Source organism: Anticarsia gemmatalis, chromosome 5 (assembly GCF_050436995.1).
Source record: "Anticarsia gemmatalis isolate Benzon Research Colony breed Stoneville strain chromosome 5, ilAntGemm2 primary, whole genome shotgun sequence".
Taxonomy (NCBI): domain Eukaryota; kingdom Metazoa; phylum Arthropoda; class Insecta; order Lepidoptera; family Erebidae; genus Anticarsia; species Anticarsia gemmatalis.
Window position 1 is genome coordinate 7,436,361 of NC_134749.1, and position 26,182 is coordinate 7,462,542.

A 26,182-nucleotide genomic window follows, 5' to 3' on the forward strand; every position below is an offset into this window, starting at 1 on the left:
TGTTTCAAATCATAAAATTAGGAAAGCCTATAGCAATAAAAAAGCGTATTAGAAGAGCTGTAAAATAATCCAATTATCATAAATCTAACGTTAATGAGATGACTAAACTGAGATTAAAAAATTAAAAGTACTTTATTTCATTAGGTATAGTGATCAGAAGAAAATGTCGGCGTTATCACTTTTTAATACTTAGCATTACACATGAAACATCAAACACTTTTTCATCGTCAAACAGATTACACTAATTCAAGATCACTTTATACCAGATTAGTTTTCCTACAACATTTTTAAATCTTTCATTATCATGGCATGACATAATATCTTTATTATCAGTGTATTTTTTTAGAACCTAGATAAAAACCTAGTTCTAATTTTTTAATCCTACCAATTTAAATGTCATGTTCCCATTTTACTGTTCCATAATAATAATTTCATCTCATTACTGTCACATCGTGAGGCACACGGAGTTGGACATCCTACTCTTATAATGATAGTAAAAATTATTCTTTGATCAGATTAAAAATATTAAAATTTTCATTATATGGTGTGCACACAGTTTTATAATACCGAATATTTTTTGACCGACGTAACACGAACAATGGATTAATGATATTGTTATCACGTTATTTCCGCGCAGATATCAATGAACAGATATTGTAATCATCATCAATTCATTGATATTTATCAACAAAATATTCAGTTCTGTGTCCATTTTTTTTCCAATCTGACGTCGTTTACGTGTTGATATTATATACGAACCGGATGTTATCGTTCTTAACAAGTCATTTTGAAAGTTCACCTTTTACGGATAAATCGCCTGGTGTAATAAAAGAAACTTGTGTTGTGTACAATTTATTCTGAGAACAATCGGTAAGCTTCATACAAAATTTAGTGCCTTGATTTAGAACCATGTTCATAAAAAGAAAGTGTCAATGTGATAGTAACTAGTAATAACATTTTAGGCATGCCAGTACATGAGGGCTTAACACATTCATGATGGGCGACATGATGGTCGGAAAAAAGAAAATTCTATTTTTATTAATTTTTATAACGAGTCTCTGCAGCAGCGATGGTAAGTTCTATTTGCGATTTTCTTTGGACAACCTGTTAGCAGATTGTTATCTTTCATTGTGAAAATTATATTCTAGGATGTTGGATGGAAGATGTTAACAACTGGTTGTTACCCGTGAACGTCAACGTGTACGATACATTTAGAGGCAACATTTTAGTGAGAAATGTCAGAGATATAGCTGGTAAGTATTCGTAAATTAGCTACAAACTAAACATTGAAACTAAACTTGTACAATTAAATAATTTACTAAAATCTAAAGATAATGGTCTAATATGTTATAATAAATTGTTTGTGGATATTCTGTAACACCTGACTGTATTTTTTTTTTGTTATTTGGATCTCAGGCTTAGTAACTTCGACGAATATATTGAGTAATGAAGTTGGGGTGCCTTTCAAAAGTTTAGCAAACTCGTTATTGTTGGTGTAGAATTTCACTTTGTAGGCGCTTCGTAGTATTTATTAATTTTCACACGTAGACTCTACATCTAATACATTATACAATGTATGTGCCGTGTCAAATATAATGTACTAACTTTGGTATTACGTACCGAAGTGGTATTTTATTGACATGATTATTCATTACAACTAAAGTTTTAAGGCCAACAGTCGTACAATATAGAAACAATATCAACTTGTACGAGATTTGTGTGTGTTCTTCAAAGTGACACCTAAATATATTTGTTGTATTGTATTTCAGATATCGATGATATTATATACGGAGAGGGTTTTAATTCTGGGCCGTATCTGACAATCACTCTCACTGATTCTCAATTAGTGATTTCAACAAATGATGCATTTGAAAACTACGAAGAGAATGAAACATCCGAACAAATAGCCGTTACTGTTCGGTTCAGATGCACCTCAGGATCGATAACACCCTTGGTAAATATTATTTTGAGACTATACTCATAAATAAATTAGTATTACTTATTTGCTTTTTTCGCTTGCTTCCTCGTTTGGCCTAGTAAATCGTAGTTTCAAGGTTCAAGTCATTTGCTATTTGTTTGTTCATTTTTCATCAACGTCTCTCGATTCATATTTTTATTGAATTCATTATTTCACGTATTCTTCAGTATACCTATATATATTTTTGTATATATGTATATTTTTAAGCCATATTCAATATAACGGGGTAATTCCCGAGCTTTATAACATATAAGCTATTTGAGAGATAATAATTTGACGTTATCGGGTTTCTCATAAAATTATATGATGTTTTCAGCTGTTCTTGATAGATGTGGTAGATACGAACAATAATGCACCACAGTTCCTGCCATCCAACGAGTTTGTTTACACTATCGCAGCGCCATTACCTCCAGGGAGTTTAATAACTGAATGCTTCGGAGGCTTGCTTGTCAGAGATATCGACCTTACAACAGAAAGAATCGATTTCACGATTGAAGAAAATCCATATTTTAGAATTTCATATGATGCTGATGCTTCTACTACACCTAAACAGTTCATAGCTGTTTTGAGAACTTCAACTTTCATAAGATCCCTGCCACAACCAATAACTTTACAAATAACAGCTACGGTAAGTAGTATCGGCACTTTCAAGTACTATCGAACCAACTGAATCATGACCCATTTTGCCGACAATTCGCTTGACACCGTCAAAACACTAAGAATTTCATCTTTATCGTCAAAGTTGCACTTAGGACATTTTAAACATGCATACGACTGTGTTCTGATGTATTACGACTACAGACAATTTTAACCTTTGTTATTACAGTACGTAGATACGTTTTCGATGAATCACTCTTAATTTGAATCTAGAATGTAAATAGTAGGTATAAACTCTTTTCACTACGAAAAAACCTATTTGTGTCAAATATGACAAATATCAAATAGCACGTCATTTAGAAATCTGTGTAACGATTAGGGTAACCACTATAGTCATTAGCCATTTAGCCCATCATACAGTGATTGCCAATGTTAAGGAATAATACGTTTATTTTAATTTCTAAAGTAACCAGTTCAAATTAATTGCGATATATGTCACTTTTAGAATATTGGTAACACTTTTAATTTATAGAACTCATGTCCGACGTTTGTGCGACAGGTGTGTAATTCGAAAAGAAAAATAAGTTTGTTGCAATATTTGTTAAGGATAACACATTTGAATTAACAGTATTCACTAGTATTCCTTGTATTTAAGTGTTTTATATTGAATTAGTATAAAGTTATTGAAACAAACGACTGATGTTCTTTTAGAAAGAATATTTAAGTTGCGTTTATAACAGAGTTTAAGTCAATGTTTTACTAAATAGGTAAAGATACTATTGACCAAAATTGTGTATCAATTCCTTAACCGGGTAATAACTATGCTGGTTACCCTATATTATTTTAATTTTTGTAGTTACAATGACATTATTTCCTACAAAGTCCGAATAAACCATGTCCTGAGTGGGTATCGAACCCACTCCTGACGCGTCCCAGTCGTAACATCAACCCACTACGCCACGGAGCCTGTTGAAAACGGTAGCAAAGCATTATTGTATTGACGCACAAAGATTTGTCGCAATAATGACAGATAACAAATTGATCACCAAGGAAACGTAGGTTCAAGCCAATTTCGACCTACGCGTATATAGACGTGTTTTAGAAAATGAGCACATGGTGGGTCATGATTCAGTTTGTTCGATAGTACATACTCTTTTGAATTAGAATATTATCAAATTGTTAGTGTTTATGAATTGTAACACGTACTCATAACAAAAGTAGTTTCATGAAAAATAATACAAAATTTACCCGTCACCATTTTTTTTTCAGTGAAATGTTCATAAAGAATTTATCTGATACTTTTACAATACAATTTATATGTTTGTAATCTTGAAGATATGTTACGAGAAATGATTGCTTATTTTATTGTTGTATTTATTTTCAAATTGAAAGTCATTTTTTGATACATTTTGTCTGAGACTAAGTTCACTTGTGCGAAGTGATCAATCAGGCGCATTTTACTGAATGCTTCTTAAAATGAACTATTGAGAATATTAGTATGTAAGCCTTATCTATACACAGTCAAGCTCCTCACACTGCCTCACAGTGTGTGTGATTGTGGTTCAATTTTAATGAAGTAAAATAGATACAATCCATACTAATATTATAAATGCGAAAGTAGCTCTGTCTGTCTGTCTGTCTGTCTGTCTGTCTGTCTGCTACTCAATCACGTCTAAACTACTGAACCAATTTGCATGAAATTTGGTATGGAGATATTTTGATACCCGAGAAAGGACATAGGCTACTTTTTACCCCGGGAAAATGACGCATTTCCCGGGAAAATTCAGAAAATTCAACGAAGTCGCGAAAAATCAATATTATAATGACATTGAATTAACAAAATTCCGTTGCCATGGCAACTGTTTTAATGGCGGATATACCTTAGCGCGACTTCGTTATACTAAGAGATATAAATAATTTTGAGAATATTTTTCGTGAAAAAAAAAGCATATTATATATCATCACGCTACGACCAATAGGAGCAGAGTAGGTAACAGTAAAAAGTGTTACAAAAATATGGAAAATTCTGACCCATTCTCTTTTATATGACGCAAGCGAAGTTGCGCGGGTCAGCTAGTAATTTATAAAAAATAAATTTATAAATGCTTGCAGGACGTTGACCGAACAAACGACCCTCCCCTTTCTACAACAGCTACAGTCACTTTCACTGGAGACACAGGATTCGTGCTACCCGATGAGCCAGTGTTCACTCAAGCGTTTTATCTTGCCAACTACATTGATGGCAATCAGCTTCTCCAGTCTGAACCAATCTCTTTACAAAGTGGTTTTGACCAACTTGTGAGATATAGTTTGGAAGGAGGTGAGAATCATAAAGACAAAGTTACGAACAACTTAGGTTATTTTGATGGACGTTTACAGAAATAATTATTACATAGCGCTAACTTATCCAATGTAGGTCAACATAAATCAAATATTTCATATTAGAAACAACCTGCGATCCTAATATACTTATCTAGCTATTTGAGTTACAAATGTCTTCTTAGTAGACGTCTATTTTGTTCCCATTTGCTTCCTAAATATTACGAAGTCTTTTCGTTTCTCCTCCCGAGACGTTTATAATAAAATGCATCATGTTCTGTGACTTACTAGCCGTTACGTCATAATGATATTTTACTCCAGTTTACAACAACAAATACCAGCTGTACTAGATATAAATGTCTACAACACAATAACGGCAATTATCCCTAGCATACGACGTTTCAGCAATTTGTCCTTAGAGAAATTTCTTTGAACATTTTATTTCACAGAATTCGCTGACAATTTTGAACTGATCACAAACGAAAATCAAGTATCAGTAAGAGTCGTAACCCCGCTGTCAGCAACTGCTCTGAGAGAAAAACAGATTTTCCTAGCATTGAGTGCCAACAGGGAATACACAAGCGGCGCCTCGGCGACTATTGTCGTACAACTACCTGAAAGTAAGTAAACTTACAAATTATTTTTTTTCGTATGTTTTATTACAACATAAATAATTGTTTCTTTTCTATTATTATTTTTTATGGAGTATATCAGATCAATTTATTATAGTCACCAGTAAGAGATGCACAATAATAAATATTTTAAAAATCTTGTTAAATTATAAACAACTGCCTTATTTGTTCAATTAAAACGTTCGCGTTTTCCTTTAACAAAGAGTGAAACAGTATTTTTTTATCTTTCTATTATAAACATTCACTTTGATTATACTCTAAATTGATTACTGCAAAACACCAACCACATTTTTTCAGCTGAACCACTGGAATTCGAAAGGGCTCATTATGGAGGAACAATCGAAAACAATATCCTACGCGCCCCGCAACTGACCTTAATGAAAGGATACGATGGACAAACTGTTTCGGTGGAAGTTTTAAGCGGTATGTTTACAAACATTTTCTAAATACTTAATACATGTTCCCTTAAAAACGAGTATTAGTAACCATATCATATTATATTTTTAATTGACTGTGCCAATCAAATTAAACCTTCAATAGCTGTTAAAAATAGCAACTGCTTTAAAAAGGTAATATTATAGTCACAAGCTAGTTGAAATTACCATAACATAGAATCGAACTAGATCCATGTTATGGTATGATCATTACTTCGAAACGTTTCAGACTACGCCACGTACTTCACTGCAAATATTCAAGGGAATATTATCACATTGTCGATGGGGCCGTTGACTGAAAGTATTATTGACCAAAATAATGTGATCTCACTCGAAGTAGTGGCATCTACGGAGGTTAATAGTGCGCGGACTATACTCACGTTGGAGATAATAAAGGATGACAACGTGACGCCGGTGTTCAACAAGCCTATGTACACAGGCTCGTATAATACCGAGGCCGGGTTGACCCTTGAGCAAATTGTATTCGATCAGGGTTATGACGAAACCGTCGGATTGTCTTTGGAAGGAGGTAAATTGATTTATTTAGATGCGTTACTGTCTTGTTGCCCGCCGTTTTATTGGAAGGGTAAAATTGTGTACTGTTTTTCTATATCACTGAAAGGTATTCAAAGTATTCTGACATGCGCGGGCAAAATAAAAAGCTTGATATTCGAAAACAATGAAGCAAGTGCGTGCTTATACATTATACATGAATACATTTTGTAGATAACTCGAATCTGTTCACAATTCGTCAAGAGGGACCTGTAGTGACATTGACGACGACTGGTATTCCGCCTACAATATTTAGCCAGCAACGCATTCTTCTAGCTTTACAAGCTACTAAGCCAAGAACTGTGGGAGCTAGCGCCGCCATACTCATCACCCTGCCTGAAGGTAAGCATACATGAATACAATTACTTAGGCTAAGTCACCTTGTTGTAATACTCTGTAAAATGCTAAGGAGCATCGAAACTAATTGAATTCCCTAAAGGCGTTATAAATTATTATCTATTCATCGGTAAGGTAAATAACAGTTTTAAATGTAAATGTAAAAATTACTATCTACGTTCAATTATGACGATGTTTCCCGCAAAACATTTCCTTGTGTGTACAATTAGTTGTTAACTAGATTAGATATATTTAAGCATACAATAACGAAAACCTCAGTCAAAAAAAACAATATTATTATTAAACTCACGTAACTGTTTTATGGTAAGTTTTGGTAAGTAAGTATCACTTTCATAAAACTTTTCTTCTAGTTTATTTCTTTTCTTTTATTTTCATCCTTGTCTTGACATTTTTTTGCCTATTTTTCTCTGTTCTAACAACAGAACTATGACAAAGCTTTTCCTTTATTGTTTTCTTCCATTACCCATTTACAGCTAGGCAACTGGGTTTTGAAGAATCTACTTATAGAGCGTCTTTACAGGATAATGTTTTATCTGTTGAACCTCTTGCACTGAACACGGGCTATGATGAAAACGTTGTATTTACTCTTCGAGGTGGTAAGTTACTAAAAAATAATTATATAATAGCTTTTTTTGTAACTGTAGCGGAAGAATATATTTCCAATGAACATTTTCAGAGCATGCGACCTACTTTGATATTATGTCTGAGCGAAACCAGGTAATAATAACTTTAAGCACCTTGGCACCGATCCCCGACAACATTATACGAGAAAACGATCACTTAATCTTGACCGTCGAAGCATCTGGACTAAACGCCGTAACGACCACTACAACTGTACTGGTGTATGTAATAAAGGAAGATTTGACGACACCTGTGTTCACTCGTAATATTTACTACGGCACATACCGTGGTACTTCGGACCTCGAGGTAGACACTATCAATTTGGCACAAGGCTTTGGAAACGACGTAGCGTTTGAACTTCAGGGAGGTAAGAATTGATTTAAGCATTGGCGTATACAATTTATACATAACATATTACTCTGCATATTATGTTGTATAATTTATTATTCTTTCTTTTCTTTTTTTAGAACTCGCGCAATATTTTCAAATATCCGCCACAGGAAACAATGTGAGAGTATCTCTAAGGTCCACTATCCCAGAAGATATTATTTTCACTGAAAAAGTGTTTGTACTAAACATCATAGCAAACAAACCATTGACAGTAGGAGCTAATGCGGCCATTGTAATCAGATTTCCGTCAGGTAAGTGTCACGGCCAAGAATTTATTATCTAGGCATATTTTTAAGGAGCCTATTCTACGGTGGCCAAACCGTACCCGTACCCTTTTCATTCTTTGATAATTTTCAATCACTTATTATATACTTTTTATTACAGATCTAACAGATTATCAAGAAATGATATTTGAAGAGTACACTTATATAGCAGAAGTAGAGAACAATAACCTAAGGGCGGGCAATATTATTCTTACTTCAGGTTATCGGCCAGATACCGAATTTTTGTTGTTTGGAGGTAAATTTGCAAAATCTAAAAACCTAATCTGAAATATAAAATTAAAATTGTAACGTTTGTTAAACAATTCATCATCAATTTCAGAATATTCAGATTACTTCAGAATAACGAGCAACGGTAACGTGGTCTCTTTGACCCTCGGTACTCCACTGCCGATTAATGAAATTAGGAGCTCATTCATAGTGTTAGAGATAGAAGCAAGAAGAGAGAGAGCTATATCTGCCTGGACAAGTATTGTTGTTGATATTATAAGATCAGAATCTCAACCTATGACGTTTAACTCCCCTTATTATCAAGGAGTTTACGAAGAAGAAACAGCCACGTTGTCAGTTGATGTAATATCTTTGGAGTATGGCTACGATGAAACTGTTATTTTTGCTTTAGAAGGAGGTAATTTTCATTTTAATTTTATTCAAATATAATATACTACGTATCTAAATGCTTTGGTTTTGTGTTTGGTCTATCTTGCTTTTTACAGCATTTTAGTCTAAATGGTAATAGAGAAAATTATATTTCAGAAAATGCTCAGCTATTTTCGATAGTGCCGACATCTAGCAATACGCTAACTATAACTTCTGCGGGACCAATACCAAGTGAAGTGTTACAAAATCAAAACCATATATTACTTACTATTGCTGCTAGTAAACCAGGCGCAATCACTACTCGTGCTGCGATTTTCATTCACATTAAAAGAGGTTTGTAAAGAGTAAAATGCCAATAAGCATTCGATATTCTACTTGCACGTAGTGAATTTGCCAACATACGCTCCAATATTGATTCAAGACGAAGAGAGAGTGCTTAATTTTAAATAACACATTTTTATGTCCTCTTCTATACAGTCAAACAATATGACATGCCTATCACAAGCGATTACTTATCGCCAGGCTCTCTTGGCTAGCTACCACTAAACGGTTTAAAATGTGAATTATGTAAAAAAAATATTCAGGGTAGTGCTTAAACAACACCAACATTTTTTTCCAGAAAGCGCAGGAAGTGTCATTCTTGGATTTGACCAAATGTCTTACATTGGATCAATACGAGAAAATGAAATAACAATGGACCAAATTACGCTAATAGAAAATTATGGGGAAGACGTTGAATTCAGTATACACGGAGGTAACTATTTTGTTCTTAATATGATAGGCCTATTATACAAACGCACAATTTATTAACCCTGACGATTTTCACCCTGACCGTGTTGCAGATCTCGCCAGCTACTTTGCATTCTCACAACTCGGATCCGGCGTCGTCAGGATTTCACTACGAACGCCCATCCCAGACCAGATGATACCGGCCAACCGCATGATAGTGCTGCAGATAAGGGCGATAGCGCCACAAGCCCTCCCCGCGCACGCCACTATACTGTTGCAAGCAATCGTAGAAGACGACCAACCCTCGCCGCCACAGCTTGTATTCGGTTCAGCATTCTATACGGGATCCTACACGGCTTCGACAGGTCTCAACTTTGCCACTCCGATCAGCCTCTCAGAGGGATACGATCAGACTGTTGAGTTCGTGCTCGAAGGTGGTAAGTATTAGATGCGGTCCTTGTAATTCTTGGATGCGTTTTGTGATATACATATAAATCGTAAACGGTCATAAACCGATGCATCTTTCAGATCACGCACAATGGTTCGAAGCGGTGGTGACCGGAAATTCCGTAACATTGAGACAAACGAGCCCTATCCCGAGCGCTGTACTGGCAAATAACAATCAGCTAGTGTTCGTCATCGCTGCGCAACGGCCAGGAAGCACCACAGCGCGCGCAACCATCGTGATATCTCTGACCGACGGTGGGTACTACAAAACACGCCGGGATGCCAGACTGTCTGGTCTCTTCCCTTCTCACCGAGCAAAAGCGTAATGACGAGGCTTTTCAATTTCGGTTCTTGTTTTCAGAGGTCACGGAGGGTTCGATCCTCGGGTTCGATCAAATCACTTACGAAGGCTCCGTGCGAGACAACGAAGTGACCTTGAGCCAAATAACTCTCATCGAAGGGTACTCGCAGGACGTTGCATTTAGCTTGCACGGAGGTACTGTATCTGAAGCCGCTGCCCATCTATTGAGGTAACATAACACCGCTGGCCAGTGTCCATAATTCACCCTGACCGTGTTGCAGATCTCGCCAGCTACTTTGCATTCTCACAACTCGGATCCGGCGTCGTCAGGATTTCGCTACGAACGCCCATCCCAGACCAGATGATACCGGCAAACCGCATGATAGTGCTGCAGATAAGGGCGATAGCACCACAAGCCCTCCCCGCGCACGCCACTATACTGTTGCAAGCAATCGTAGAAGACGACCAACCCTCGCCGCCACAGCTTGTATTCGGTTCAGCATTCTATACGGGATCCTACACGGCTTCGACAGGTCTCAACTTTGCCACTCCGATCAGCCTCACAGAGGGATACGATCAGACTGTTGAGTTCGTGCTCGAAGGTGGTAAGTATTAGATGCGGTCCTTGTAATTCTTGGATGCGTTTTGTGATATACATATAAATCGTAAACGGTCATAAACCGATGCATCTTTCAGATCACGCACAATGGTTCGAAGCGGTGGTGACCGGAAATTCCGTAACATTGAGACAAACGAGCCCTATCCCGAGCGCTGTACTGGCAAATAACAATCAGCTAGTGTTCGTCATCGCTGCGCAACGGCCAGGAAGCACCACAGCGCGCGCAACCATCGTGATATCTCTGACCGACGGTGGGTACTACAAAACACGCCGGAATGCTAGACTGTCTGGTCTCTTCCCTTCTCACCGAGCAAAAGCGTAATGACGAGGCTTTTCAATTTCGGTTCTTGTTTTCAGAGGTCACGGAGGGTTCGATCCTCGGGTTCGATCAAATCACTTACGAAGGCTCCGTGCGAGACAACGAAGTGACCTTGAGCCAAATAACTCTCATCGAAGGGTACTCGCAGGACGTTGCATTTAGCTTGCACGGAGGTACTGTATCTGAAGCCGCTGCCCATCTATTGAGGTAACATAACACCGCTGGCCAGTGTCCATAATTCACCTTGACCGTGTTGCAGATCTCGCCAGCTACTTTGCATTCTCACAACTCGGATCCGGCGTCGTCAGGATTTCACTACGAACGCCCATCCCAGACCAGATGATACCGGCCAACCGCATGATAGTGCTGCAGATAAGGGCGATAGCTCCACAAGCCCTCCCCGCGCACGCCACTATACTGTTGCAAGCAATCGTAGAAGACGACCAACCCTCGCCGCCACAGCTTGTATTCGGTTCAGCATTCTATACGGGATCCTACACGGCTTCGACAGGTCTCAACTTTGCCACTCCGATCAGCCTCTCAGAGGGATACGATCAGACTGTTGAGTTCGTGCTCGAAGGTGGTAAGTATTAGATGCGGTCCTAGCAACTCTTGGAAAGCGCAACGATGCGTGTTGGGTATAAAGAAACTGTAAACGATCGTAATTCGTTGCGTCTTTCAGATCACGCACAATGGTTCGAAGCGGTGGTGACCGGAAATTCCGTAACATTGAGACAAACGAGCCCTATCCCGAGCGCTGTACTGGCAAATAACAATCAGCTAGTGTTCGTCATCGCTGCGCAACGGCCAGGAAGCACCACAGCGCGCGCAACCATCGTGATATCTCTGACCGACGGTGGGTACTACAAAACACGCCGGAATGCTAGACTGTCTGGTCTCTTCCCTTCTCACCGAGCAAAAGCGTAATGACGAGGCTTTTCAATTTCGGTTCTTGTTTTCAGAGGTCACGGAGGGTTCGATCCTCGGGTTCGATCAAATCACTTACGAAGGCTCCGTGCGAGACAACGAAGTGACCTTGAGCCAAATAACTCTCATCGAAGGGTACTCGCAGGACGTTGCATTTAGCTTGCACGGAGGTACTGTATCTGAAGCCGCTGCCCATCTATTGAGGTAACATAACACCGCTGGCCAGTGTCCATAATTCACCCTGACCGTGTTGCAGATCTCGCCAGCTACTTTGCATTCTCACAACTCGGATCCGGCGTCGTCAGGATTTCACTACGAACGCCCATCCCAGACCAGATGATACCGGCCAACCGCATGATAGTGCTGCAGATAAGGGCGATAGCGCCACAAGCCCTCCCCGCGCACGCCACTATACTGTTGCAAGCAATCGTAGAAGACGACCAACCCTCGCCGCCACAGCTTGTATTCGGTTCAGCATTCTATACGGGATCCTACACGGCTTCGACAGGTCTCAACTTTGCCACTCCGATCAGCCTCTCAGAGGGATACGATCAGACTGTTGAGTTCGTGCTCGAAGGTGGTAAGTATTAGATGCGGTCCTTGTAATTCTTGGATGCGTTTTGTGATATACATATAAATCGTAAACGGTCATAAACCGATGCATCTTTCAGATCACGCACAATGGTTCGAAGCGGTGGTGACCGGAAATTCCGTAACATTGAGACAAACGAGCCCTATCCCGAGCGCTGTACTGGCAAATAACAATCAGCTAGTGTTCGTCATCGCTGCGCAACGGCCAGGAAGCACCACAGCGCGCGCAACCATCGTGATATCTCTGACCGACGGTGGGTACTACAAAACACGCCGGGATGCCAGACTGTCTGGTCTCTTCCCTTCTCACCGAGCAAAAGCGTAATGACGAGGCTTTTCAATTTCGGTTCTTGTTTTCAGAGGTCACGGAGGGTTCGATCCTCGGGTTCGATCAAATCACTTACGAAGGCTCCGTGCGAGACAACGAAGTGACCTTGAGCCAAATAACTCTCATCGAAGGGTACTCGCAGGACGTTGCATTTAGCTTGCACGGAGGTACTGTATCTGAAGCCGCTGCCCATCTATTGAGGTAACATAACACCGCTGGCCAGTGTCCATAATTCACCTTGACCGTGTTGCAGATCTCGCCAGCTACTTTGCATTCTCACAACTCGGATCCGGCGTCGTCAGGATTTCACTACGAACGCCCATCCCAGACCAGATGATACCGGCCAACCGCATGATAGTGCTGCAGATAAGGGCGATAGCTCCACAAGCCCTCCCCGCGCACGCCACTATACTGTTGCAAGCAATCGTAGAAGACGACCAACCCTCGCCGCCACAGCTTGTATTCGGTTCAGCATTCTATACGGGATCCTACACGGCTTCGACAGGTCTCAACTTTGCCACTCCGATCAGCCTCTCAGAGGGATACGATCAGACTGTTGAGTTCGTGCTCGAAGGTGGTAAGTATTAGATGCGGTCCTTGTAATTCTTGGATGCGTTTTGTGATATACATATAAATCGTAAACGGTCATAAACCGATGCATCTTTCAGATCACGCACAATGGTTCGAAGCGGTGGTGACCGGAAATTCCGTAACATTGAGACAAACGAGCCCTATCCCGAGCGCTGTACTGGCAAATAACAATCAGCTAGTGTTCGTCATCGCTGCGCAACGGCCAGGAAGCACCACAGCGCGCGCAACCATCGTGATATCTCTGACCGACGGTGGGTACTACAAAACACGCCGGAATGCTAGACTGTCTGGTCTCTTCCCTTCTCACCGAGCAAAAGCGTAATGACGAGGCTTTTCAATTTCGGTTCTTGTTTTCAGAGGTCACGGAGGGTTCGATCCTCGGGTTCGATCAAATCACTTACGAAGGCTCCGTGCGAGACAACGAAGTGACCTTGAGCCAAATAACTCTCATCGAAGGGTACTCGCAGGACGTTGCATTTAGCTTGCACGGAGGTACTGTATCTGAAGCGGCTGACCATCTATTGCGGTAACATAACACCGCTGGCCAGTGTCCATAATTCACCCTGACCGTGTTGCAGATCTCGCCAGCTACTTTGCATTCTCACAACTCGGATCCGGCGTCGTCAGGATTTCACTACGAACGCCCATCCCAGACCAGATGATACCGGCCAACCGCATGATAGTGCTGCAGATAAGGGCGATAGCTCCACAAGCCCTCCCCGCGCACGCCACTATACTGTTGCAAGCAATCGTAGAAGACGACCAACCCTCGCCGCCACAGCTTGTATTCGGTTCAGCATTCTATACGGGATCCTACACGGCTTCGACAGGTCTCAACTTTGCCACTCCGATCAGCCTCTCAGAGGGATACGATCAGACTGTTGAGTTCGTGCTCGAAGGTGGTAAGTATTAGATGCGGTCCTTGTAATTCTTGGATGCGTTTTGTGATATACATATAAATCGTAAACGGTCATAAACCGATGCATCTTTCAGATCACGCACAATGGTTCGAAGCGGTGGTGACCGGAAATTCCGTAACATTGAGACAAACGAGCCCTATCCCGAGCGCTGTACTGGCAAATAACAATCAGCTAGTGTTCGTCATCGCTGCGCAACGGCCAGGAAGCACCACAGCGCGCGCAACCATCGTGATATCTCTGACCGACGGTGGGTACTACAAAACACGCCGGAATGCTAGACTGTCTGGTCTCTTCCCTTCTCACCGAGCAAAAGCGTAATGACGAGGCTTTTCAATTTCGGTTCTTGTTTTCAGAGGTCACGGAGGGTTCGATCCTCGGGTTCGATCAAATCACTTACGAAGGCTCCGTGCGAGACAACGAAGTGACCTTGAGCCAAATAACTCTCATCGAAGGGTACTCGCAGGACGTTGCATTTAGCTTGCACGGAGGTACTGTATCTGAAGCGGCTGACCATCTATTCCGGTAACATAACACCGCTGGCCAGTGTCCATAATTCACCCTGACCGTGTTGCAGATCTCGCCAGCTACTTTGCATTCTCACAACTCGGATCCGGCGTCGTCAGGATTTCGCTACGAACGCCCATCCCAGACCAGATGATACCGGCCAACCGCATGATAGTGCTGCAGATAAGGGCGATAGCGCCACAAGCCCTCCCCGCGCACGCCACTATACTGTTGCAAGCAATCGTAGAAGACGACCAACCCTCGCCGCCACAGCTTGTATTCGGTTCAGCATTCTATACGGGATCCTACACGGCTTCGACAGGTCTCAACTTTGCCACTCCGATCAGCCTCTCAGAGGGATACGATCAGACTGTTGAGTTCGTGCTCGAAGGTGGTAAGTATTAGATGCGGTCCTAGCAACTCTTGGAAAGCGCAACGATGCGTTTTGGGTATAAAGAAACTGTAAACGATCGTAATTCGATGCGTCTTTCAGATCACGCACAATGGTTCGAAGCGGTGGTGACCGGAAATTCCATAACATTGAGACAAACGAGCCCTATCCCGAGCGCTGTACTGGCAAATAACAATCAGCTAGTGTTCGTCATCGCTGCGCAACGGCCAGGAAGCACCACAGCGCGCGCAACCATCGTGATATCTCTGACCGACGGTGGGTACTACAAAACACGCCGGAATGCCAGACTGTCTGGTCTCTTCCCTTCTCACCGAGCAAAAGCGTAATGACGTGGCGTTTCAATGTTGGTCCTTGTTTTCAGATGTCACGGATGGTTTGATCCTCGGGTTCGATCAAATCACTTACGAAGGCTCCGTGCGAGACACCGAATTGACCTTGAGCCAAATAACTCTCATCGAAGGGTACTCGCAGGACGTTGCATTTAGCTTGCACGGAGGTACTGTATCTGAAGCCGCTGCCCATCTATTGAGGTAACATAACACCGCTGGCCAGTGTCCATAATTCACCCTGACCGTGTTGCAGATCTCGCCAGCTACTTTGCATTCTCACAACTCGGATCCGGCGTCGTCAGGATTTCACTACGAACGCCCATCCCAGACCAGATGATACCGGCCAACCGCATGATAGTGCTGCAGATAAGGGCGATAGCACCACAAGCCCTCCCCGCGCACGCCACTATACTGTTGCAAGCAATCGTAGAAGACGACCAACCCTCGCCGCCACAGCTTGTATTCGGTTCAGCATTCTATACGGGATCCTACACGGCTTCGACAGGTCTCAACTTTGCCACTCCGATCAGCCTCACAGAGGGATACGATCAGACTGTTGAGTTCGTGCTCGAAGGCGGTAAGTATTAGATGCGGTCCTAGCAACTCTTGGAAAGCGCAACGATGCGTGTTGGGTATAAAGAAACTGTAAACGATCATAATTCGATGCGTCTTTCAGATCACGCACAATGGTTCGAAGCGGTGGTGACCGGAAATTCCGTAACATTGAGACAAACGAGCCCTATCCCGAGCGCTGTACTGGCAAATAACAATCAGCTAGTGTTCGTCATCGCTGCGCAACGGCCAGGAAGCACCACAGCGCGCGCAACCATCGTGATATCTCTGACCGACGGTGGGTACCTACTACAAAACACGCCAGGATGCCAGACTATTCAGTTCCATAAAATAAATAACCGATTTGTTTAAATTTTTGAAAATATGATTGTTTAGAATCTTAGTGATTATGTCTGTTAACAGAGAATTATATTCATGCATTTATCTTGACATTCTACTGCGATAAGATTACAAAAATGATATTTTTGGATAACCAAATCATAGTCAACATACCATTCAAAAAACACCGCACACGGAGACAATGTACTAATTAGCTATTTTATTTTTCAGATTTTTTGCCTGAACCGTTATGACTGTGGTTTTCGTTAATGTTTGTTGTTAAATTAAGATTAGTAAATAAGAAAAGCTAAACATAGATTTAGTTCATTTATTTGTCATACGTCCACAGATTCGCAGACAGGAGAAGATGTATCTTTTGAAAAACTAGTCTATGATGGAATTATTCAGCAGAGTACTGTTCAACATGAGATAATCAGGATAAATAACTTTGATGAAGTCAATGTTGGTTTATACGGAGGTAAGTGTGTGGATAAAGTATAAGTAATCCGTATTAATTTTATTTGTTTGTTAAAAAATACTGTACATCTATTTATTACATAAGGAACAATTGCACGAAAGAGATTATAATTATAAATGTTTGTTATAGTGTTATTTCGTAGATTTATTCTGTTTAATCTTCGCTGTTGTTGGATCGTTTTTTTTGTCAGTACTATCTTCTTTTTAATTGGTTTATATTAAACGTTCTATTGATATAATATTTGAAAAGAATGGACGCTTTGTTGATAAATAGCTAATGTATATATATTACAAGTACAATAACTTTAATCGGTTACATCTTATAGCAGAAGTTATACCTGATACTTAATTCTAAATATCCCTTAGAACACATCCCTCTGTTCTGATGTTTAAAATTAAGGAAGATAAATAATTTATTTGGAATATTTGTTTCTTCTTATCAGATTTTATAGTATAGGTAGCTACGTGATTTTCAAATTCCTTTCAAACGACTGATAATAAATAATCTATTTTATTTATACACTATTGAAATATTGGTATGTAGATAAAACTAAGGGTAACGCTATTAAATTAACACGTATTGATTAGATAAGTTAATCTTTCATCTTTACCTTTTCCGTTACTTAAATTATTTTTGACCTTGCCTTTGACATTCAAATTGCGCCAGCGAATAATCGAAAGCTCTTATTAAAACTATAATAGCTGTACTTAATTTATCAATACATTTTACATTATTAACTCCCTTATCTCCGGGAAGAGATCTCTGCCCAGTTAGAAGATTATATTTTTTTTTAATCCATTACTGTCCCTCTACTGGGCAAGGGTCTCCTCCCAAACGATGGGGAAGGGTTAGGCCTAGAGTCCACCACTCTGGTCAAGTGCGGGTTGGGGACTTTGGCTCTCAATAAAATGTAATAAACAAATTTTAGGCATGCAAGTATCTTCACGATGTTTTCCTTCACAAGCAAGTGATAATTATTCCTAATACACATTTTATACAAATCATTATTATTTATTATACTAACTAAATTATTTTAAAATAATGCAAATTTGATCTTTTTCTAGTTTACTCAAGCTTGTTTACGGCACGCGTGACGAACGGAGTGGTGACGGTGCAGGCATCTGGGTCGTTGACCTTGCCAGAGGACGTCACTCAGGTGATTCTTGAACTGCATGCAGCCAGTGCCAGAGCCATACTTCTTCTTAATGTAGTGCAATCAGGTATAATAATATGTCACAAATATTTTTTTTTTTAATATTGTTACATCTGTTACCAAACTAATGGCCGTAGTTGTATAATACTTTAACCTAACTAAGCTCTGTTCTTTATCAACATTTTTGACACATAATCTTTTTTTATTGATGTCAAACATTTTACATGTTGGCCATTTGGTATAATGTTTACGGATAATTAAAAAGTAGGAGGTATCAAATAATCTTAGAGCGTATGCATTGTTCTTTTTTGTTTTAACGTATGATATTGAAATAATTATTAATAAAGACAAATTGTCCTTTAGCTTGACTTAAGTGACGATAGAGAATAATACATTTTACTAGCACTATAATAAAAAATATCAATACAGTTTATCATAACCATTAGATAGAGTTGTACTAAAATTTATACAAGCACTCATGCCCGTCACTCATAAAAATGTTATCTAGATAAGATATACTTGAATGCACCACACTTACACTGAATAAACAAGTAGGTAACGTATTTTTGTGTAGGCCTTGAGGAAAATTCAGAGCTTAATAAAATTCTTATCTCTTCAAACATTATTCTTATAGTGCTTCTGTATTGTAGCTTCCTTTGTTTAAAATCGCTATGCTGCGTGTTGCGCTCCCACATTCGAAAAGCACTAAATTTTATACTTCTATTTCAGTTATGAATATATTCTGTTCCGTCAGCATCAAACGTGTACCAAAATTCTATTTATCTATAAACTAAATCCAAAGTGTGTGTGGTGCATATCTTAGGTAATATTTCATTGCTATATACCACGTCAAATTCAAATGTTTTACTATCTTTCTAAAAGGTTTCATACAACAACAATCATTGCTTATATCATACCGTACATCCACAGTTTTTCAGTGTATTAATTTGTAACAGATGTTCCTGTATTACCATCGGTGACATTCAGCTCTCCATCATACGTAGTCAACGTGAACGTAGCACAGACTGGTCTCATAGGCCGAGTCCAAGCCACCGCAGACAACGGCGAACAACTTACTTACTCCATCCAAACAGATAACGGTAACTACTTCAAACTTTATATCAAAGCGATTTCTGAATTACTTAAGCAAAAGTAAGCAAAGTTTAATCTCAACGCTTCTACAATATACAGAATATTTTGCAGCCATTTCGTTTCCTAAACAATAATTTAATTTCGAAAGACACGAAAGATGACTTGAATATCTATTACGAAAGGCTGATGCTTTGTTACTTGTATAATTTTATAACTCGCGACCAGGATCAAAGTTTATGAAATCTGGTTTGCATTTGAATAACTTTACTGTCTGAATGGCAAATAGCAGAAGTTGTTTGTAATAATTCTACTTGTTATTCAAATCAAGACAACATATTTATTACTCTAAGTGAAAATATTTTCCTCTTGGATTTACCAGGTCAAAATAAATTACCTACCTTTTTTTTTCGCTAAAGCTGCATTTATACGAAAACAGCTTCTATGTAGCTAATTTTAATTATTTATTATGTTATTTTAAATATCTGGTATTGTTTTTTCCAAGTTTTTACTTTACCACTTCCGAGGAGTTAGATAAAATCAGTGGTGAATAGCAATTTGCGATAAACAGCTAAAAATAAGTAATATCAACACGAAATAAACAGCATTTCTTGTGCTGAAATGCATTACTCAATGAACAAGTATCAATAAGTGTTATTGTATAAAAAAAATGTTTTTTCGTAATTACGTGTTTTTATTTTGTTCTTGTAGATTTACGACGCCTACAGCGGTTGATACTTACGCGCGCCTAAAATTCTTTAAAAGCAATTTTACTTCTAAAGTATTTGTTGTTCTTTAGCAGGCAAGAGTTTTAAGTTAATCTCGTCTTCCTTGCTTTTCATTATATAAACTACTAGAAATCTTAGTGTAAAGAGTAAATTCTAATGTAATCTTAGCTCTACAATATCTTAGTTATTTCAGAAGCTATGAACTAGTTAAATATGCTGGAGAAACCTACTAAGAAATAACCACCTAAGTATATAAAAGTGTGTACTTCAAATTTTACCAAATATTTTATTGTTGCAGCACATCTTCAGTCTCGTATTTCTATAAACAATGATGGTGAATTGTTCCTGTTTGCTCAAGCCAATAGCGGAGTATATACGTTCCGAGTTATTGCCACTACAGTTATTACACAAGCAGAAGGCACGGCTGCGGTATGAATAATTCTATTGCACATATCTATGTATGCACGGTGTAGGTAGAAAACCTACCTTGAATCTAGGGATTTATAAGTTAAAGTTTATTTGTAATCTATAACTTTAAGATAACCCATAAATCAAAGATCGTGTCTTTTTAAAATCGTCAAGTATATTTTACTTGGTTTTACATTTTTTTTGCATCAATTTTGATGTTATATAAAATTCATTTAATGTAATTACGCAGGTACACCTAACAGTTGAGGCAGTGACAGAATGTGGTGATGATAACCCTGTCGTTCCACCGCTGATCATATTAGATAGAGATGAAGAGGAGCCTCATAGTAACTTGGTCCTTTCGAATACTGGTGAATACGAGGGCTGCCAGTTTTCTCTTACCAACCGTTGGCCACTCGACCAGAACTGGCTTTACGTTGACGAAAATGGACTTCATGCAAGATCCATTGACAGGGAACACGAATCAATAGCCTTTATGGCTCTTTCTCAAGTTCAAGTTGAACTCTTACTGCATTGTGCAACTGACAACAACATACGCACAAAACGATCTCAAAGAACAGATTGGCTCGGTCCCTACGACTACGGTTCAAATAGATGGATACTTACAGAGTCGATTTCGTACAATGCGAGACGAAGTTTTGTAAATCTAATAGTGAATGATATTAACGATAATGCTCCAATATTTATCGGAAAAGAACTCGAACCGATTGCCGTTGGGTATCCTGTTGGTGAACTTGAAGAAAGAATATTACCTAGATCATTGGCAGAGTTACAGGTATGTTCAAGTTACAATATTTTAACGTCGATTCAACCTTAAAAGATTAAGCTCGAGAACCGAATGTTTAATGTGTGATTCACTTCGGAAAAAGTGTTTTATCTGTAAACATAAAACTAAGTGTGTTATCCAACTAAGTTATTGTCCGCTAAGTAACTCAATGTTATTAATGACAAGGATATTTTATACCTAAAATGTTAACATCATTTTGGTGATACGATAACTGAAATCAGAATAAAGTAAGAAATTGACTTTCATTAATTTTGTAAAGTGTCACAACGTCACAAATATGTACTTTACCGTCTTTCCTCATTGGAATTATTTTTGGATAAATGTATTTACAGTTTGTCGAGTGTTTACATCAAAATCTTGTCACTTGGTAACCGTTAAAGGAAAACATCGTGAGGAATCTTGGAACACCAGACGATAGTTTTTGAAACAAATCTAAAACTTGTGAAAATACCAACTCTCGACCAATGCAGCTCACGGCCATCTTGTAATCAAGGCTATCTCATCCCGAGATTTGCCCAGAAAAGGGGCAATAAAATTAAAAGATTAATCTTATTAATTTACTATACAGGCAACGGATGCAGACATAGGTGAGAACGCAGCGCTAATGTATTCGAGTTTGGACGATGTGTTAGCCGTAGCACCGACGACAGGCTTCGTGCACGTAAGGACTGGTGCACAACTTCAAGACAATCAAAGACTGACTGTGAGAGCCACCGATCGAAATGGAGAAGGACTTACAGGCACAATAGATATTTTGGTAAATAACTTTATATTGGATACCATTCATTCTCATTACGTTACTTATACTCCATAATGTGTGTTGATGTATCTATACGTGACATATTCAATAATATTAACCTTAATAAAATAACATCAAAATCAACAACAGTTCATTAGATGGATTTATTTCTCTATTAATGATAAAATTGGGAGTTCACTGCGTTCTGGCTTATACAAATTAATATCAACACCATCAATTGTAAAGCGTTCGGGCCAACCATCAATTAAGCGATTATATTTTGCGTCTGGCTACATTTTGTATAACAAACTCGCACAATTTATTCGGTCAATAACCTCGACTGATTAATAATAATTGAGTAAATAAATAGTGAAAAAAATGCTTATATAAATAAATACGATGATACCTGACGACGAAAATAACTGTGCATCTTTAAATTATAATTATTATGTAACCTTTGGAAGGAGTCTACAGTATCAGGAAAATGATGGACTCTACCCACACAGGTCAATGGCCTTAACTTCATTATTCGTAGATAATTATAGCAGATGTCGTCAAATTAAGTAAAATACATGTTATTTTATTTCTATTCTGCATCCCAGAATTGAATAAAAAGATAACTCTTTCACATAACATTCATTACTCCCTCGTCCTAAAACCGGTATCCCCGCTTTTATTCTAGTTAAGTTAACATTAATAAAAGCTGTACATTTTACTGAACTCAAAAAATAAACTTATTCAAATCCTAATTAAATATCTTGTGACATGTGAAAAGGTTAAAACGATACCTACACGTGTGACTCATTCTCATCAGAATTTCAAGGCTTCGCACCAAAGAGATGATAATATGTGGCGGAACAAAGTTTCTACATATACAAATAACACAACGATATTACTCTTCAACTATCGGACAGAAAAAATAAGGTAAAATCACGGTAATAATAATACGATGTACGAAATAATCCTGTATAATATTAAAATGAAGTTTTAAAAAAAATATATGTTTTGAAACATTAATAAATTTGACGCGTTTAAACAAAATCTATAAGCAAGATCTGGTTCTTTTAACAATCTTAGAGGATTATAATATTATATAGAATCTATAAATTCCTAATTCACTTCAAACCGCAAGTCATAATATTATTTATATGCGTTGAGTAGGCTCAAGTACTACCGGTATTTGATTTTCTTTAAAACTAAACGTGCCTTGTTAACTCAAGGTTTATATCACTTGAAGTAATCTCCTTATTTTCAAACGTTAATATAATAAAATATTATCTTCAAACATAAGAAAAAGACAAATCCGTATCAAATTAGAACCAGCCACGTTTTGTATCTGGGGGCACGGCAGTGCCCCCGCAAGTCGAGCAAAAAAAAGCGGCACGGCCGTACCATCTTTTCTCGAAGCAATTCAGGCCATTTTCGACCCCCTATAATTTCGTTGTGGATAAAACAAGAAGCCTGAATTTTTAGCGACTTATCAGTCATTGTATGAACACGGTATATTGAAAATTTCAGTCAATTTGAACCAGTACTTTAAGAATGACAACTTGTTAAAGTTTTGAATTTTGTCACTCACTGATTCACTGACTCACTGACTCACCGATCATCAAAAGTCTAAGGCATTTCTAGCAGACTTAGAAGCTTCAAATTTAGAATACAAATAGAATTTAGTATCTTAATCATGGGAAAATTTCAATATTTTCTAATTTCAGTCCAGTTTTCTAAATACATTAACTGCAAGAATAACTTTGTAATCTTATACATTTATATAGGATTACAAGGTTACATTTGCAGTTAATGAATTAATTATTACTGTAGTATAATAGAAAATAATAGGTGTACATAGGTACCTACTGTATGAGGCATAACTTAAAGGTGTTTAGCCCATGAAACTGAACAACATTTCAATAGGAAAATATGTTGAATTATGAAAAAAATAACCGTCTTTCCATACAAATTGGACTTATGTTCGCTCTACAAAAAGAAGTGAGATGCCATCAAAAACATCCTGTAAAAAACCTCAAGTCTCGCAGCGTAAAAAGTGGTGAGATCTATGTAATACCAAGTCGATTAATCTGTTTAGTCTCTACTGAAAGGACCTTCTGTCTTAAGTTATTACATAAGTTATTATCATGCCAATATTAAAAATATTTCACGTTTAAAACAAATAAATCGACTTGGTCATCGCATGAAAACACAAATTCGCCATTAAAATTTCAGGAGCATTAATTTCTTTAAGATACTCATCTCAATTATTATATTCGGAAGGACCCTAGTGAGGATTTCGGTTGCTGGCCCGTCGTGCTGTGCAGTGTGGTACATACTAATAATCAAATTATGCGATGGCCAGGTCGATTTATTTGTTTTAAACGTGAAATATTTTTAATATTGGCATGATAATAACTTATGTAATAACTTAAGACAGAAGGTCCTTTCAGTAGAGACTAAACAGATTAATCGACTTGGTATTACATAGATCTCACCACTTTTTACGCTGCGAGACTTGAGGTTTTTTACAGGATGTTTTTGATGGCATTGAATTTATTGAGCCTGATAAATTTACACAAGTAACAAATCAATGTTGTTAGAAGCCGCCGAAAAGTTGTTCGGGGGCAACAAAACGTACCGGATGGGACAACATCCTATTCACGTTAACACACGCAAGTGAACCAACTACATGCAATAAAGACGTTTTGTTTTAATTACAATTGCAGAATATAAAGAAAACTATAAAAAAATCTTTAAGCAGGTAATTTACTTCCGTCGATGACGTTGACCTCGACCTTAAACTTTTAAAACGTATCGTAAATTATACAGCTCATCTATTCCTCTTATTATATTTTGTCTTCAAACATAGTGCGTATGTTTCGTATTAAATCTTGTGGTTTATGTTTCATCCAGATGATTGAAGGCCATTTATATTAACTAATTTTACTAAAATTACGTGTATCTTACAGGTGAAGCTATTAAACCTAAGTAACATAGCCGTGGTTACAGTTCAGAATGCTTTCCTGAATGATGAAAAAACAGTTTTAACCAAATTAAGCGAAGCTGTTGGATATGAAATAAAGACATTGAGATCAGTGGTTATATCTGAAAATTTAGATGACAACGACGATAACTTGAGGAATATGCGTGACACAGGATCAGCGGGAGCCTCACTGTTACTTTATGTTTATGGACTAATCCAAAGAGAACCTGTAGGCGTCGACCGTCTGGCCGCGTAAGAATATCTTTATCCTATAACGTTATATATACCTACTTATTTAATATTACAAACGGTAATTAAACAAATCTATGTTTTCCAGTGACATTAACAACAATGCGGCTGTCGCCAATGTAGTAAGTACTGTATCGTTGGAAGATCACCTACCTGACGAGATAATCATAACACAACGTGATACAGGCTTGCTGGTAGCTACGATAATCCTTAGCATCCTACTCTTTATAATGATCGTGCTCGTAGCCGTTTGGTTCTTCCTAAGATGGTAAGATGCCAGTTATTTATATACAGAAGCTTATCTGTATTTACCGTATAAGTAGATGAAAACTGATTCATACATTTATATTCAGGCGAAGAAAAAACAACTACAACGAATTCACTGACGAGAATAGCATGACATCGAGTAGAGGGTCAGTGGGACAACTCGCAAAACAGGAAACTCCAAAACCGAGACTAAACATTGAGGAACTAAAAAGAAGTGAGAGAAGACTTCAAGATATGTTGAATGCGCCCATTGAAGAAGTCACTGTGGAGCCGTTGACACCCAGAAGAGAAGCTCCAGTGGAGTCCATAGTTGATTTTTCTGCTCCCGAATCTAATGTCCCAATAGTTATTCAATCAATTGATAAATTAAAAGATGCTGAGGACTCTGACGACGATGAGTTTGGAGAGAAGAGCGGAACAAGACGGAAATCTGTAGTGACATTCAATGAAAATGTCGAAAAAATCATCCACGTGGAGGATAACACGGACACAGTCAGCTCACAATCTGGCTATGAGATTTATAAACTGTAAGAATAGGAAAACGTACATTTTATTTTAGTACGTCGTAAGTATTAACATGTATATATTTTAGTTATTTTTATAAATTTACATTGTGTATA

At 38.3% G+C, this 26,182-nt stretch overlaps 1 protein-coding gene across 1 annotated transcript; it reads left to right on the forward strand.

Moving 5' to 3' along the window:
• Window positions 1-720: 720 nt before the first annotated feature.
• LOC142973004 (uncharacterized) lies at window positions 721-26,182 on the forward strand. The gene is made up of 49 exons (XM_076114501.1): window positions 721-870; window positions 963-1,072; window positions 1,149-1,253; window positions 1,770-1,954; window positions 2,295-2,606; window positions 4,688-4,895; window positions 5,344-5,514; window positions 5,824-5,949; window positions 6,190-6,489; window positions 6,687-6,854; window positions 7,343-7,465; window positions 7,546-7,857; window positions 7,958-8,131; window positions 8,265-8,399; window positions 8,484-8,789; window positions 8,918-9,094; window positions 9,381-9,515; window positions 9,604-9,927; window positions 10,019-10,192; window positions 10,299-10,433; window positions 10,520-10,843; window positions 10,935-11,108; window positions 11,215-11,349; window positions 11,436-11,759; window positions 11,859-12,032; window positions 12,139-12,273; window positions 12,360-12,683; window positions 12,775-12,948; window positions 13,055-13,189; window positions 13,276-13,599; window positions 13,691-13,864; window positions 13,971-14,105; window positions 14,192-14,515; window positions 14,607-14,780; window positions 14,887-15,021; window positions 15,108-15,431; window positions 15,531-15,704; window positions 15,811-15,945; window positions 16,032-16,355; window positions 16,455-16,628; window positions 17,019-17,147; window positions 18,212-18,367; window positions 19,257-19,400; window positions 20,416-20,546; window positions 20,776-21,321; window positions 21,902-22,090; window positions 25,033-25,298; window positions 25,384-25,563; window positions 25,649-26,182. Exons 2-49 carry the CDS (start codon window positions 994-996, stop codon window positions 26,091-26,093), a joined length of 10,131 nt encoding a protein of 3,376 aa, XP_075970616.1. The 5' UTR covers window positions 721-870; window positions 963-993; the 3' UTR covers window positions 26,094-26,182.

What these genes read in the sequence shown, in the direction of transcription:
- LOC142973004 (XM_076114501.1), top strand. Translation starts at nt 994, where the DNA reads ATGATGGGCGACATGATGGTCGGAAAAAAGAAAATTCTATTTTTATTA. An exon ending in CGGATTGTCTTTGGAAGGAG is followed by an intron (nt 6,490 to 6,686) that starts GTAAATTGATTT and finishes TACATTTTGTAG; the next exon opens with ATAACTCGAATCTGTTCACA. An exon ending in CGTGATATCTCTGACCGACG is followed by an intron (nt 16,629 to 17,018) that starts GTGGGTACCTAC and finishes ATACGTCCACAG; the next exon opens with ATTCGCAGACAGGAGAAGAT.